The sequence below is a fragment of the Atta colombica genome, unplaced genomic scaffold, assembly GCF_001594045.1.
Source record: "Atta colombica isolate Treedump-2 unplaced genomic scaffold, Acol1.0 scaffold198, whole genome shotgun sequence".
NCBI lineage: Eukaryota > Metazoa > Arthropoda > Insecta > Hymenoptera > Formicidae > Atta > Atta colombica.
Genome location: NW_017259291.1, coordinates 5,621,239 through 5,639,181, shown reverse-complemented (window position 1 = coordinate 5,639,181; position 17,943 = coordinate 5,621,239). Strand labels below are relative to the sequence as shown.

The following is a 17,943-nucleotide window of genomic DNA, read 5'->3' as shown; positions in this document are numbered from 1 at the left end:
CTTGTATATTCGTATATATTTAAAGTGCATATTTTGGCGTTTCTCTCTCTCTCTCTCTCTCTCTCTCTCTCTCTCTCTCTTTCAATTTCATTTTTAATTTTGTTTTTAGTTTTTTTTTATTTTTACTATTATTAATGTATGGTTTTCTACTGTTTGTTATTGTTGTATAAATGTATGGTCTTGAAAGAACTTAATTCTAGAGCATTTAACAGATAGAAGGACTCTTCATATACAAAATAAATAACAATAAATAAAGGGCAAAGTAAGAATCAAACACATTTTAAATTGTAATACAATTAAATAGAATAAATTGCAAATAAAGAAAAATAAAAATAAAGAAAACAGTTTAAATTCAAATATAAAATATTACAAGTTTCAGCTACCGGCTGATTGAGCTCTCTTCAGACATTTATTTATCACAAGGATCGCTACAAAATTAGTTATCGAAAATGCCTGCATATTCCTTATAATAACAGCTCGAGTGAGTCTTGATGTACTCGACATTCGCATACGATTGGACAGTCAAATGTTTCATATCTCTTGGAAAAAAAATCAAAAGCCATGTATAAATTATTCAAATAAGTACGTCCATATAAGTCCATATGTAGAAACCAATTAAAATGTATACAGTTTAATGGAACGCAGTTATGTAAGACGGACATAGTGTGTCGATTATAAAGTGCTCGCTGATATGGATTAACACGAATGGATGAATCCTCACTCGAGGATAAGTAAATGTCTGAAGAGGGCTCAATCCGGTGCTGAAACTTATAATGTTTTATATTTGAATTTAAACTGTTTTCTTTATTTTTATTTTTCTTTATTTGCAATTTATTCTATTTAATTGTGTTACAATTTAAAATGTGTTGTTTGATTCTTATTTTGCTCTTTATTTATTGTTATTTAATTCTCAGAGCGCTCAATAAATGACGATCTCTCTCTCTCTTTCTCTCTCTCTCTCTCTTCTTGACTTTAAATTAATTTTAAAAAGTTAAAAGTGCGCGTGATATTGATTGCAACATGAAATCTGCATCCCATATATTTCGATATATGTATGTCTGCTCATATTCAATCATTCGTCTCTACTGCGAAATTGATTTCCTAGAACGACTGCAAAGCAGATGCATATTGAATTAAATAACAGCAGTACTTTGCCAGCAGGAGATTTGGGAATGCGTTCACAGAATAGTATAATTAAATATTATTGTGATTAATCATTGCATCTATTATCAATTGTTTATAATTTTTATTCATTTTTTAGATTGTTATTGTGATATTGTGATTTATTTCTTGAAAATCCTCTTAAAGATTTCTAAAAATGTCTTTTAAATTTTGAATGAATATAATTTTTAACGTTACTTGAAGATTGCGTTTTATATTCGTCAACAGCCAAACATCATCAGAATTTTTACACATTTGAGATTCATTGAAATTGAGCTTAATGTAGGAGCAATACTTCTCTAACATTCTAGCTTGAGAATTTTATTGTTAACTTGAAACAGTCTGAAAATGAGTATGCAAATCGACAAATAATTTCTTTTGTAGTAGGTCGTGCTTTGTTATGCTCCATAGTTCACACAGAGAGAATTCATAGCGCATTGCATCTTGGAAATTCACTTCCACACTCGCGCGTAACATAATATAAATTATTTCTTTCTTCAATGGAAACAACTTATTATATAGACCTTATCGTTATTTTTGTATACGAATTAAAATATTTGGTTGAATTAATCGGAATTCTAATGGAAAATGAACGATCCAGACTTCTGGTCTACTAGATTTTTGATTAAATACTCTACTGAATGTTGATTATTTTAACTAAAATTTTAATAAATTTAATCAGAAATCTTATACATTTAACTAAAATTCTGGATTTCGTTCATTTTCTACCATAATTCAATCAAACATTTTTTTCTGTGTATATATTTATATCACCATTTTATATATCTTTTTACTTTTTCGCCACTTTCCTCGTGCGCCACAAGTTGAGGCACTTCACATAACGGGCGTATCTCTCATTCCGTAAAAGCAAAATTCTTTATAGGATGCTTATAAGAAGCTCGATGGCGTAAGAGCAAATGAACATATGTTATGTTGGGCAAAGAAAAAAAACGTACAATAAATTTACGAACGAAATATTTTGAACATGTCGCATGTGACTGTTACTCTTTGCCTCGCTTGTAAGATGTACTCTTATTTGTCTAAATCAGAGAAGTACTCTCACATGAGTAGACTTTTCGACACGGTGCATTTCTGGAAATTTGTCAGAGCGAAACTGAAAATGCGAAAGTAGCGACTCTTGAAGAAAATTTTTTAGTATTTGCATTAGTTCATATAACTTCAAGTCAGAGAATGATTATTTAGACGACAGATTTATTTTGCTGTATATTTATTTAATTATTTTGCTCTCTGAATATTTTACTTGAAATATGGAAGACGAGTTTTAATCTTCGTACAGATATTTAATTATTAAAATATCACAGTTTTTTTAATTTAGGAAGATGGAACGTAGTTTACTAGGTTATGATAAATATGATTCTACTATAATATCTACGAAGGAATATTCTTAATCGTTAATATTTTTACGTTATTCACATTTCATATGTGATCTATGTTAAATGCGTTAAACAAATCAGTAAATTAAAAATCTTTTAGCTCACGTTTACACAAGGTTGCACAATTGCTGATTAATTTGCCTCGGTCGTCAGTCCTTTGATTATACACGCTACTAAATCGTCCCATGTTCCCGCAGAAAATTCGATTTCTGCCCTGAGCGATTATTTACGCTTGCACGCACGTGATATCTCCTCTCCCGGAAATTGCCTTTGTATTATTCATATTGTCCTTTATCTCGCAAACTTTTTTATACATGAGTCTGATAGAAATATGATACTATTTCAAAATTATAGCTACCTTTCACATGATTTCTCTTTGGGGAAAGTGTTTTCTTATTTTGCGGAATGCTTATTTTACAGAACTGCTTTGCAATAATATATAAACCCTTGCTTGCAAAATTAAAGAGCATTATTTTTTAAATACGTACGAAGTGTTTCTGAAACTTGATATTTCTGCTTACTTTCTTTCTGTGATATTTCTTTTAATCAAATTCTTTTTGGTAATTTTTTTGAAAATAATTTTTTGAAAAATATTTTACAATAATATTTAATTTAAAATTATTGAAATTATTTTTTTTTTTGTTGTTTGTACAGAAAAGGGATAGCTCCTTTAAATTCTCTTTCTAGTTCCTTTCTTTCTTATATTTCTTACTATACAGAGAGATTATGTTTATTCTTATTTTAGAATAAATCGAGCGCAGTAATAATTTTTAGATATCTCTGGTTTTGAAATTTTATTGCATTTTCTGAGCAGTTACTGAACAATTATATATTAACTCTGTTTAATGATTGAGAAGTAACTTAGGTGCTCAATCAAGATATATAATGCTTTATTTGCGGTTAGTGCGCACAAGTTGCATAAAATTTGAACTCATTTACTGAATCTGAACAATAAATCGATTACGTAATATTAATTAATAATAATCTATTAATACTAGACAATAGTTAAGCAGTTGTCCATGAAAATTCATATCTTTTCTAAGAAAACTGTTTCATTCATTGAATAAAACTCTAAATTCTTGTCTAATTTTTACGCAATACTGTTACAACTAATGAGAAATACAGTAATATTAGACAGTAACTAAATACGTACCTAGGAAAACTGCACACTACTTCTACCAGGATTTTTATTTGTTTAACTACGATACAATTACAGGAGTAATAAGGAATATTATTTCATCCCTTTCTGAAATCTTTGTACTTCTCAAATATTGATATGACATACCGTTTTCTCGCAGACTATATTATTATATAATTTTTAATATTTACCGTACGTCTTCGTTAATCCGTTACCTGTAATAATAATATTTTTCATGTTGCATGTTTTTTTTCTCGGATGAAACCTATTGAAAAGGTCACTTTGCTCGTTCGACTTGGTTATACTTTGGCTTTGCGTACAGCGCGATGAAGCGTTTACAATAATATTATCGGAAATCGCGCTTCCATCAGCGCTTTGCCGATCAGTCTTACGAACAAAGAGCAAGTTGCAAAGGCGAATCGTTAAGTGCCATCGTTCAAGAGAAATTTTCTCTCGAATATACCTTACTTTTCCTATTCTTTCGCTAAGTGAAAATGCGCAAAGGATTGGAACCGTCACATATTACAACAAGATAGACTGGTTTATTTGATTACCATGAAAACACGCAGAGGCCGAGGAATATTTGATGAACTTTGAAGCCGCGAAAGAGAGTCTATATGAATAGCTCTACGTTTCGAGATATGTACATTTTACCTAAATGCACAAACGATATTTGCAGCATCTTTCAGCACCACGCATGTTCAAAAATGTACAATATGCAAGTACAATGAAAAAGTATACATCTCCGCTTTTATTAATTGAAATGGAGTGAATGAATTCCGTCGCGTGGAATTGTAGATGTTTTGTATAAATGAAACATACGACACATTGTACAATTCCTATCGATCGAATCGAATCATCGACCCATGAAATCTGCACTTCTGTGCAAAATTTGTACGCGCAGGCTAGCATAATAATCGTGATGAAATTGAATGTGAAGTATTTATACGATATTCGCGTGTGTATATGTAAACGATTATTTACATAACAGCTGTTACATTTAGGTACTGTGGATTCAAAGAATGCCGCTGACAAAAAGATATTTTCAACATATTTTTAAATATTTGAATTAATGCTATTTATTGTTTTCAACAGAGATATTATTTATATCATATTTAAATTTTCTAATCGGAATAGAATTTTTTATTTAATCACTTAATGCATTTCATTCAGACAGAACGATAGACGATCGTTGTTTTATCGCGAAAACTTCTCGAACACTTCTGTGAATAAGCAATCTCTGCACAAAAGTGCAATTTCTGCACTCGTCTGCCTAATAGGCATAGAAAATATAAATTCAGAGAAAATTCAAGTCTTATAGCGCATAATAAACCGATCTCGCTGCAACTTTTTATCTTTCAATCTCGCGACTTTGCGAAATATTTCTTCATCCCCTATTCCAGTATGAATCGAGCGGAGATTAACAAAATAAAGGGTGAATAAGAGAAAGAAATGGGCTCGTCCTTGGCCTAGATATATACACACGTGTATTATAGATTTACTCGGGTATTAAATAAGCTATCGAAGATCTGTTTACATATACGTGTACTTAGTAAGATTAAATACTATTAACTGTGAGAAATTGTCAAGAATGTCATTCTAGTACAGTATTCTTCCTTTACGATCTACATTACCAATCCATGACATAATGATTTTAATTGCTTCCATTCGTTAGGGAAAAGCTGCAGTTTCAAAACAGTAATATTAGAAGATCTAATAGCTATTAATTCCATCGTTAGTTACGCTTGTCAGTTACGCATAATTCTCAAAGGGAAAATGCGCATCGCATGTATTCCAATTGCATTATACGCAGTATATGTAGATTAATTCAACGGTGATTGAAGGGAAATAGAGAAACATTTTGCAAATGAGAAAGAGGGGAGGGAGGAAATAAGAGATAAAGAGAAAGAGGAAAGAGCGAGTGTATGAGATTGGCCAAGAATAGTTTACGCAAATGGCTGAAAGAGTGTAGATGCAGTGTCCTTGGCCTGAAGCTCTGGCCTGCGTTTGGACAAATCGTGGAAGAATCGTTAAATATATTCCATCTATAAATCACTCGTCGTTTTATCCTACCATCGCTGATGTGTGGGAGTAGTGCCATGAGTGGGTGGGAAAACGATCATCAAAACGTTTTCACGCTTCGAATATAACTAGATTCAGTCAGCAAGTAGCCATCCTTCGCGTCGTCGACGGGCTGGACCCCATCTTCGTCGATCAATACACTTCCCCAACCAACTTTTCCTTTCCCTCGGAAAATCAGCGACTACGACGTAACCGCAACTCGATGAGCCTACCTCTACTGCCACTCTATTTCCTTTTGATTTGTTTTTGGCTTATTTGCCAAATTTCAGAATAACTTGATCAAGTTGATGTTAGTCGATAGATAGATATCTCTCTGTCAATAGTATTAGATATATCTGTCTTAAATTAAATTGTAATTTCAATGTGTGATCGGAAAAAGGAAAGACTTTCCTTTATCATGAACTTTTTACGAAGGATGTGCGTATAGACGGTTCTCCTTGACTGGTATCTCAATGTACAATTTTGACATCTTTCAAGCACATACACGTTATTGATTTTCTTCGCCTACTCTTTCGTTCGATTATCAAGTATATTTCTGATTCTTCTGTGATTTCAAAAGTCGTGATTTCTCCGTAATGCCGGAGACAAAACTCCTCGCTCCCCTTTTGCTGAAATGCAAAACAACATGGAGTGCAAGTTATGTTATCATAATAAATCTAGCAGAATATAAAAAACATTATATATGTAGTTAAAGTTTGTACCAATTAAAGTACAAATATTTTACTTAAAAAGAGAAACGTTTTGCTCTCTTGTATATTTTTAATTTTACCTATATTTACTATTATATATTTAGAAAATTCTAGCTTGAATCGCATCAGTTAAATCACAAGAAAAATTCACATTCGATTTTAATTCCGAGAAGCGAACACGAAACGCTTTATAATATCGGAATGTTTACTACAATCATTCCTTTTATTTCTTTTTAAATCCTGTTTCAAATTAAAAGATTGCAGTCGATTTATGGCTTTGTACTAGTAAAATATTCCCTTTGGTTATACTATTCAATCACTATTGATATTTTCTACAGAGTTTAAATATAATTATTTGTTAAAAATCCTTTTACATAAACTCTGTATTGTTCCAGAATTTGTACTTTCTATGAGAACATTTTTGCTACAGCTTGTTCAATAAGACATATAATTTTTTACATTTTCATGTTAAAAATAAGCTGATTAAAATTGCAGTATTATGTGAGCTTTATTCAAAGAAATCTACTATAATGCAGTGTAACGTATAAAATATTATTTGTAGCTATTATCACAAGAGAAATTTTAACAATGACTTCATCCATATTCGGCTTGATCCATATTCATTTTGTTCTCGTAATTACTTAGTAGCAATAATTTTTTGAACGCAATATTGTGATTGCAAATTTTCATTTCGCTAAATGGTGCTAAATAAAACACTTGTTTTCTCGAAAGAGGAAGCTCCTTTTCGCGAAAGAATTTTATGACTTTTTAACTAAGCTAGAATTAGTATCGATCTTCTTCTGTAACAGAGCATTCTTAGGTGTGAACTTTCTCAGGAGGAAATTAAACGGATCAGTCGTGCTACGATTAGCTGATTGTTGATGTGTCAGTTAAATTCCGACAGTAATCAGTTTCATAAATAATCCGGTGTATCGGCTAAGTCACGCAACGCATTTCAATAAGCTATCGATTTTGCTTTTAATATCGGCCGTCGGAAATTTACTTTTTCGTTGACATAGAACTTAAAGTATAGTTCTAAAGTATCTTCTTTGCATTCTGCTTACCTAGATTACCGTAACTATGGTAGACTTGATCAATGATACTAAGAAAAAATTCGATGGCATATTTAAATCATTTAAATTTAAATTGACTACTAAACTCTTATGCGAAATCTATTATGGAAATTAGTATTTATTATCAGTGTCAATTTATATATTTCTTGTTTTATATGAAAAATCTTTGACGATAACTTACATTAGTATATTATGAATCAGATTTGTTTTTATAAATCTTACACAAATTTTATAGAAATGCAATAAAATGCTATATTAGATAGAGCTTTATATTTGCGAAAGACTATCACGCTTATCCAAATATAATTAATAATAATATTGTGTTCGTGGCAGTTTTATAGCCACTCTTTCTAACGAGATACGAGTGACCCGAGGATAATTAACTCACTCTCGGACCATTGAAGTTTCACAGCTCGCTTGATCTGCCTGAAGCACAACAAGGTCCGGGTCATCGACACACACTCGGAAGTCTGCGAACATACTTCTTCCAGACCGATGGAAACTCGTCGGGTTTCAGACGTAAGGGATGCTCGTAATAATTGAAATGTGAGAGCGAGAATCATTGCAACCGCTGCTGGTTGTCTACCCCAAAGACGCCATGCCGAACTCTTTCCGTTTGCGAAATCATTGTCGAAGAACAGTGAATATATGTATCTCCTATTACTTTCGTGTTTTATTCATTTTTCACAGTGACGCCGCAGATAATTTTTCGCTTGACTTATATAGCGGAGATTTGACCGACGATAAATCGATAAAGTCGTGATGTGAGAATGAATGCGAGCTCGTAGCGATAAAGTCGGAAACGGATGTTCAAATATGAAGTCTATTTTTATGGATATGATCTTGCTGGTTCATCAATTAAATTGTTTCAAGATGGAAACAAAGAATCGTACGCGCAATTCACACCTCTTATTCTTCATCATCTTCTATTAACCATGAGTCTCTTCGTAAACGCGGGTGTCTAGATTAACTGGAAAGAACAAGTCAGATCCTTTTTTCGAATAGATTGCCTGCATGAATTTTTGCTTGGCACGATGGAATTTTTTCTTTTGCTTCTTCTCAGATTATTCTTCAAACAAGGATGCCAGAAATTTTAGAAATTCTTTACTCGTAATGGATCCTTGAACAAATTCAATTTCAAAAGATTAATATTAAGAAAAGCACACATAAATTCGGCTGTTACGTAAGATCGATTTTACAACCACGATATAATAATTGCGACAAATATAATTTTAATTATCTAATTATCTAATATGATTGAATATCACAAGATATTATAAATAATTTTTTAAGAATCAAATTTTTCTTGAAAAATGCATTTAGTGCTATTTTTATTTAAATAGTATTTTTTAAATAATATAATAAGTACAAACTTTTCATTATATCTGACATACAACATTTATAATATAGTAACTTAATATAAAGTTGCAGGAAAAAGTGCAGAAAACGAAAAGTGAATTTTATATTTTAAGATTAATTTTCTCTCTAAGAATATATTGGGGACGCAAACGCAAGTGATAGAAAAGCAAGGTCACAATTTAATTAAGCGCCGTTTGGTATGTCATATAATTGAAAACTCTCGACTGTAGTTGTAATTTCACAGATTGCTCTTACCATTTTGACAGCAAACGAATGCGATTATCGCCTCAATGCTTTCCAATTTCACGGATATTTTTCCAATAAATGTCGATAGTTTAGTATATGCCGCTATATTTATTTGACAAGTGTGTACGCTTTGGCAGGTTATCTTTGTAGATCCATTATATCTTGTTTATATTGTTATCATTAGTATGTATTCTTATTAGATACAAGAGATATCTATACTTGATAGCTATATGTGCGTAAAACATTATAGGTCTTGTGTTATATCACATAGCAAAATTATTATCGTCTTAATGGGTCGAAGAAGCATTATATCGCGGTAACTTCCTTTATAATTGTTCTTAGTCACCACTATCTTCCGACATATTACACAATTATCGACGTCATCAACCTGGAATATACCGGACAAGAGACTATGACATAAGGATTATACCATTAATATCACAAAGGAGTCTCATTATTATATATGCGACCTTTCTAAGCTCAAGCACGAGAATTATATAAAACGTCCAGATAGCACTTATATTGTTAAAGCTACGGATATATAATGATTACATTTGTATTCTCTTTCTATGGTATTATACTTGATGTAATAAAATAATATTTTTAGTTTTTATCAGCATTTAAATTGAATATTAATAGCAAATCAGATACTAAAATCCGGAATTTCGGTTATCGACTAAAAATGACTATAGAGTAAAATAAACATAAATAAATGTGTAACACATTCTACATTTCAATGTTCAATTACGAGAGAGTTTATCACATAAAACTCTAGATATACCAAAGCAACACAAAGGTCCTCTATTTTTGATAATAACTGTATTATATACTAGACGCTTATTGGACAGTGGATACTATCGAAAGCCAATAGAAAAGTTGTTGGCATTTCGGCTTAGACAAAAGGATTACGCAACTTTAGAATATCTAGAACTTTAATACTGCAGCGCTATCAGAGCTATTAGCGTACATAAAAACAATTTTTTACCCACGCGAGAAAAATGTATATATGGAACTTAAAACTAAATTTTTGTTATAACAAATCTTTTTCATAAAACAAATTTAATTTATCATCATTTTATGGACTAGGACCAGTAAAATATACTAGCAACCGACCGAAGAAAATACTGGCTAGGCCGGTTCATTATCGGTGAGTTGGCAAACTCTAATCATTGATATCTTACCAAAGCATTGCACGCAAGTCCTACAAGTTACTGTGAAGTTAATAAAGTCAAAACGATGAAAATATCAGTTTTTCGCGGGTGGCTCTTTGTGACGGTTTTTGGTAAAGTGAGATGTGTTCTTACTAATGACATGTAAGACAAGATTTCTCGTTACATCTATATCGGAGTTCTGTCATGGGAAAGTTTGTCAAGTGACATCGTTATTGGCTGAGCAAACTCTTTTGTAACTTTTCGTTGAACAGTGGCAACATCGACGAATTTTCTCGTTGCTACTGAAATCCATCTGTTTTATGAAAAAAAACGAGATAGACCTTGTTAACAAACATATATCGTATATCTGCTCCGCAGTTACAGTATTTTGATCACTATGAATTTCGTTGGTCAACCAACCAAGCTCCTGAGGGATTTTTCTTTAAGTGTTTGTATTTGACAGTTAGTTTTTTTTTTATTGCACGGTCAGTCTCGAGGGTCATTTAAAATAAAAAAAGAAGTATAAAATGTTTACTTAACACCTGAGATACTGCCTTATCTTCTGATATATATATTTCTAATTCAAATTCAAGAATAACAAGAACTCTAAGCGTATATAAAAGGGAAAAGACTGATCTTATTCGAAGATAATTTTTTTCTTTCTAAAAATTGAAAGTTTATTAGTTCTTTATTACTCTTGGCTATGTACCAACATCTGCAAGACTAAAATTGCTTCAAAACCCCCACGTACGGTGCACTTCATGATTTCCATACGACAAATTATCTCAGCGTGACAAGGACGGTTATGATATTTGACATTTGTTTAGCAATCCTTAGATATCTCGGTAGAAGTTAAACCTGCTGCGTAATCTAGACTCCTAGACTCCTACCAATTATCCGATGTACCTGTATCTTGCGAAGCTGGAAGCTGTTATTAAGCTGTTGTATAGTGCACTGTTGTACTAAGCCACGTGTATTTTACGCTGATTCGTTCCCTTTAATGGCCTCCTGCTCGCAGCGGATCGGATGGAGATAGGCAGGCATGAAGCTGCACGAATTGAAGTGCTTCAATCCGTTTGATTAAATCGCCTTTGGTTTGCGAAGGCAACCGAGTTATACAGAGGCAATTTCTACATATCCTGGCCTCTATGCTAAAAACGGGCCTTCCTAAATTTTCTCGAGCAGCTACGTGCGAATGTTCAAATATACTTCAAAAGACGTGACGTCGTTTTATCACAGCGTTACAGTTGTTGCGGAGTACAAAACATAAAAAAAATGTGTGTCCCATTTTATAGCTACGCGACTTCTTACGTTTCTATAGCTCATATAAAGCAGCCCACTGCATTCGTTCATGATTCCTTTTGAGAGTTTTCTTCGTCAAAAACTTTAAATCTTTATTACTCGTTATTCCTTTCCCGTAAATTTCAGAAAAATATCACGTTTTCGATATCTAAAAAAATTAGCTCGTGTCTTTGTAGAATTATATCTAAATGGATTATACTTTTTGGATTATACATTTATTACTTTTGATTAAGAACATATTACATAAGTATATTCCATCAGAAATTTTTAAACGATTTATATGAATGTATAAAAATTAAAATTCGAGATTGAATAATGTAATGGCCGTCTCGAATAAAATCTCTGCGAATTAAATTAGCGGAGAAACGTCATTACAATTTTCTATAAAACTATCTCAAAAATATTTTAGATTACGACGAAATCACGTTAATATGTTAGTATGTATGGTGAAGTACGCTATGACATTACAGTTTGAAATGCTTGCGACCAAGACCAGCCGACCTTTTGCACGAGTTGAGCTATAAGAAAAGGTGAATCGTTTTCTATTTTATTGAAAGTGTAAATGTCACTGTAACTTGCTGTCGACGCATTAGGCGATCAAACGGCAATCTATTTACGAGGCGCGATTTAAACGACAAAGTATATTGCGTCGCGCATTTCTTCAATATGTCGTATATAATGTAGTGTCCGCTTTTCTCGCGAACATTATTTTATTTTTTATCTCATAAATGATGAGATAAAATATCGTTTGTTAGTTAATATTCGTTAGCCGCATGGTAGGACATAAAATGCAAGAAAAGGGGCATCCACTTTTTTTTAAACTTGATATACACTATGTGATTTTAATTCCAAACTATGGGTTTAAAAGAAAAAAAAACTGTTACTGCGTTATTTAGTTAAAACGTACGTGAAAAATATACATACACATATATACATTGTTGCGACTTAGATTTAGGGATGTATTACAAGTATTTTGTTAACAATATGAAAAACTTAGGGAAAAAATTACAAATTTTTCTATATTGTATTTAAAAGTACAAACGTATTGTATTTAAAAATACAAAAAGTTTTACGACGCGATTTAAAACTCGGATCAAAAATTATTTCTGTAAGAAGTAGACATGATTTTAAAAAATAATTACGACAAAATGAGAAAATTTTCGTTCAAACTATAAAATTGTATAATTGTTAAATAAATTCAAGTCACTTTTAGGCAGAAATTATACATTGTATCTTAATCGTGTCATTTATTTTTTAAAGGCGATATTAAATACGATTTAGAATATTGAATAACACGATTAAAGATAAATACATGGTTTTACAAACCAGATTTCTCTCGCTTCTCTATAGTGCATTGTAACAGTTTTACATCGAACATCGGGAATACTAAAGATGGAACAAAGCCAAAGTTACATACGGTGATAATATAATATAATATTTAACATCAGATATCTCGTAATATTTTGCTTCGGAAAAGCGATTTGCATCGGTCGCTCCTATCACTACCGTCATACGCCAATTTCCTTTTCTCATCAGATCGTGATAAATGGCTAAATCAGAATCATTCTCTGCAAAGGAGAGTCATGAGAAATCCACCTGACGTATTCAAGTTAGAACAACCAACTACTTGCACGTTGATTCGATATCACGTGATTCTTTGGCTGTTTGTTTAACGTAATAGCGTAACTAAGATTTTTTTTTTTTAGTTTATATATATGTATGTGTAATATTTTTCACTAACTTCTAACACTTGGTATTAATTCTTAAATGGCATACAATATATATTCATATTCACGTCGTTTCTTAAAACTTTTTTAAATTAAATAGCATCTTTAATAGTTCAAATCGAGCAATCTCTGATTTTTTCGCATTTCCTAACAAGTAGCTTAACAAAATTAAGTTAAATAGCTTGAAGTTTTTATTTAATTAATTTTTTAAAAGATGATAATAGCATCTTTCTTATTTGAAAGAAAAATAGTTATAGAACACCGGTTTATTTTTATGTAATAGTTACGACCTACTTTATGGTTTTTTTTCATGTTGAGTTGAGACTGCGAAGGCACACACACACTCTCTCTCTCTCTCTCTCTCTCTCTCTCTCTCTCTCACGAATGTCTCATTTATTCTCATTTTACTTTTCCTGTTCTGCCACTAGTTTCTACGAAGGCACTGGCTGGTGCGAAGAGCCTCGGTGGATTCTTATACAGCGCTGTGAACAAGGCCGGAAAGACCGTAGTGGAGGCCAGCGTGAAAATCAAGAAGACCGTCGAAGAGAATGTGAGTTTTTTTCCATTGTCACTATAATCCTGTAAACGCACCGATCGATTTGACTTTAATGACTCTTGTTACCATTATCGTTATCGCGATTTTAATCAGGTAATGAGATATCCTTGAGATTTATTCGAGATACAATTTAGTATCAATCACTTTTAATAGTGATACATTAATTACGAATAATTTACTATAAATTTTATTCAAAGATAATATAACGTAGATGCAACAACTGGTCTATTATTATTAACCTATTTATATTAAACCTTCATTTATATTAAACATTCATTTGTAACGATTGTAAATTAATGTGTTAGTCATATACTTCTAGGAATTGATCGATAAGTGTTTTGCTGTAGTTTTTACTTCGAACTACTTCTTTTTTACTATAATACTATACTGTAGAGTTATTTATGCGCGCTCGTTTCGTACTGTTACGTGCACAAGCAAATTGATAACAGTTTTAATATTCTTGCCGCGTATTATTCGATGTTTTCGTGCATCAAAGCATGTGAAATTTTTTACATTGTGCATTTGCCGCTCGTGCCACCATCCTACGTGAGTATGGATAAATTTGAAGTATAACAAAGAATACTAGATAGAAAAGCAAACTTATTTTGCGAATGTTTTCCCGTGGATGTAAAAAAAAAACGTATTTACGCAAATATTTTCTTTTTGCTTTTCTACTCTTCGGAAATTCGTGAACAGTTTTTTTTTTCTTCTTTTATTGGCATTGCGCTTGTCGTTGTCGATATCGGCTCGTAGGATTTATTTTTTCATAATGGTACGGACTGATACATGGGTATGTATTCAATCCGTAAATACAATGACCTATGAGAATTCAGTAAATACATAAATGACAGCAGTTATTCCGCATACATGTTGTATAATCGCATTTATATTTCGGAAATTAAAGCAACTTTCCCAAGTTCTTACAAACAACTGACTTGTCTTATCATGAATTTAAACTTGCAATATCGGAAATTTAATGCTCAGTATATAGGTAAATCAATAAGTAACTTTAATTTTGCCCTTCGAAATCAAGACATCATGGTTACTTATTGACCCAAGTATATATACGATAAATTCAATAAAGTTCAAGTTGACATCTTGGAATAATAATTCTTAGAATAAAATTCTCATAGAATTGACTCTAGAGAGAAAACAATGCATGCAATACCTAATGAATACATCGCTACTTCTGTAATCGCTTTAAAAATCAACATGTCAAGTTCTTATGTCATCTATACTTAAACGGCTGTCGCCGACCGTGGAAATTCGTATCGATCAGAAAGCCTGCTGTCGTTGTATTTGTGCATACATTTTGTACATATTTGCCAAACAAGAAATGTTGATTTTGACGAACTCTCATGTACGATAAATTAAAAATTCACGAATGGGCGAAATTTATTCCGCGTCCGTTCTTTTTCGAAATTGTGCAGACCCGCTAACATGAACCCACGATGCATCCAGCCGAAGAAACCACTTTTGCGTTTATACTCTCTGGTTATTGCGAATGGCTATTGGAGGTTTTTTGCTCATTCGTCTCTTGTATTTTTTTTCGACTATTGGACGATACAAGTTCGGGATAGCCTAAAACGGCGTGCGAAATATAGGTCTTTAAAGCACACCGCTATTCACACTGCGATTTTCACACAATGGATTTATCTATCACGGTGTACATTGCTTCGAAAAAATCAATCATGGATTCGTTAAATGATTTCTCTTTATAATAGATTCACATCTGACATTTATAATGACTTCTATACAGAGAGAATAACTGAATTAATAATTACAAATTAATTGAGTAATTGATTATAAAATAATAATAATTTGTATAATTTCGATATATAAGGGAATCTGTTAATTATTGTATTTACCTTAACAGTACCTATATTTTAGAAATTAATGAGATCAAAACTTTTTATGATGAAAATAATCGCAATAATTTATATATACGATTAAAGAGGATTGATTAGTATTACATAGTTTACTAAAATTTATTTTTTATCTTTTTATTATTTTTTGTTTGTAGTTCAGATGTAAAAGCCAATATATTTGAGCTGAAAGTTATTAAAAATGATAGATTGGTATGTAGTACAGATACAATTATGAATAACTCTATACGATATCATTGGTCCACTTCGATTGTTTATTTCGAAATTTATTGCGAATTTGACATTTCCGTAATTGCGAATTTTCAACTTCCATTAATCTTCAGAAAAATATATATATTCCACTCCTTAGTGGCCTTCGTTGGCCAAGTTAATGTTTTTTTTATATTTATGCATTTGATAAATAAACAGTTTTAATAAATAATATGACAATAAAAGGAACGAAGAACTATCGAACAGAGTCGCAGTTTTCTCGGCTTCCTGTACCGGGTACATTTTCTAACGGCAGTGATTTACCATTGTTGCAACCACTTGCACGTTCTCTGGTACTCACATGCACGTGACGTGTAATTTCTCAAGAGATCGCGGTGCACCATGCGTACGCAGCATCCACTTGTCCCGCGATGGTTTTCGATTATGATTTGTACACCAGGGATACCTAATGTCGTTTGATTAGTTTGATGTTTGTCGATGCATCGTTAATATAAGTTGCAACAATTCATGTAAAATGAAACAGACTTTTTAAAAGTACAAAATTTAAAGATAGGATTGTACATCGTAATAACGTTTATTTTTTTTTTTTCAAATCTTTTTCTCTTTATATTATTTTTAAATATAACATATATATTATTTATGAAAATAATGGAATTAATTTAATTATAACATTTATAATTATTGCGAATAGCAACACCATAATGACAATAGTCAGTAGTTTTAATGATGTATCACATCAAGCTTATAATTTTGGCCCCTTAAACTTTGGCTTTAATTTCAATTATATAAATTTAAATTACACACAAGTGTATGAAGAGAGCATAAATTTCCGCGTATAATAAATTCACTCGACGCTGTTATCAAGTACTGTCGAGCATGTATTATAACCAACGTTAGGTTGGATGTCCTTTGAATAGATACTATCACGTGATAGTATCATCGGCAAACAAAATGACATGAGACCTCATCGAACGTACAAGCATCTGTGTTCAGAAATACGGAATTACAGGAACGCTGTAATGTATATCAAAATCGCACGCGTGTATGCTTTTTACGTTTGTATGTCATTGATTACAATCGATAACATTGACAGGAAATTTCGTTTTATCATATACCTTATTATCATTCAATCGATTCGTTTTACAGATATTATTTGGCTGAGGTAATAATTTATTTATATAAAATTATTTTGTTTATTCAAAATCAAGTTCAAAATTACTAAAGTAAACGTATGTAATAATGCATCCATTTGCGTTTGCGTTCGTTTTTTACTTTAGTTACATCTAGAAATTTATTTTTTAGATTAAAAATGAACAAATTGCGTATCTTGCAGATTTTCTCTGTAGACGTATAGTCCCAAGTCGATACTGTTATTAATATCTTTCGGAAAAGGCGGTTATACTCATCGACCTATTTTCTATTATACGTTAAAGCGGGACAATTCTATTGCTCCTTTTATTTTCATAAATGCTCCATTGCGTTTTATAAAATCGCGAATGCACTGAATTTGTTATTCTTTATAGATTTTCAAAGCTGACAATGACAGTGATGTTTTGAAACATATGTCGCTGAAGATATGATCACGCCGATACGCGACAAGATTCTATGCTTTCGTTCATTATCGCGTATTTCATTATTGAATTATGTAGACAGCGATGGTATAGGGTTGCTGTTGTTATAATGATGTGTTGTAATTTTATCCCGTAGCTGAATACGAAGCAATTTATCCGTAACTTTACGTTATCAACTTAGTTTTAAATTGTACAGATTTCAAACAGGTTTATTTAATCAGCAATTTATATTACGTTCACGATTCATATGTTCTGTGTTTATTTTTTGTTCTTCAATTTCGCTTTATTGTTATTACGGAACAAAAATCTTTCACACACGCACGCGCACACATACACACACACACACACACACACACACACACACACACATACACACATACACATTATTCGTTTTATTA

General features: G+C 31.8%; 1 protein-coding gene across 5 annotated transcripts in view; it reads left to right on the top strand.

The window, feature by feature from the left end:
- Nucleotides 1–17,943, top strand: part of LOC108687037 (synapse-associated protein of 47 kDa) — a 68,699-nt gene that overhangs the window by 6,697 nt on the left and 44,059 nt on the right. For all 5 annotated transcript variants that reach the window (XM_018192625.1, XM_018192626.1, XM_018192624.1 and 2 more), the window contains exon 4: nt 13,751–13,872. In XM_018192625.1, coding sequence (XP_018048114.1) covers nt 13,751–13,872 — 122 coding nt within the window. The remainder of the gene's footprint in view (nt 1–13,750; nt 13,873–17,943) is intronic.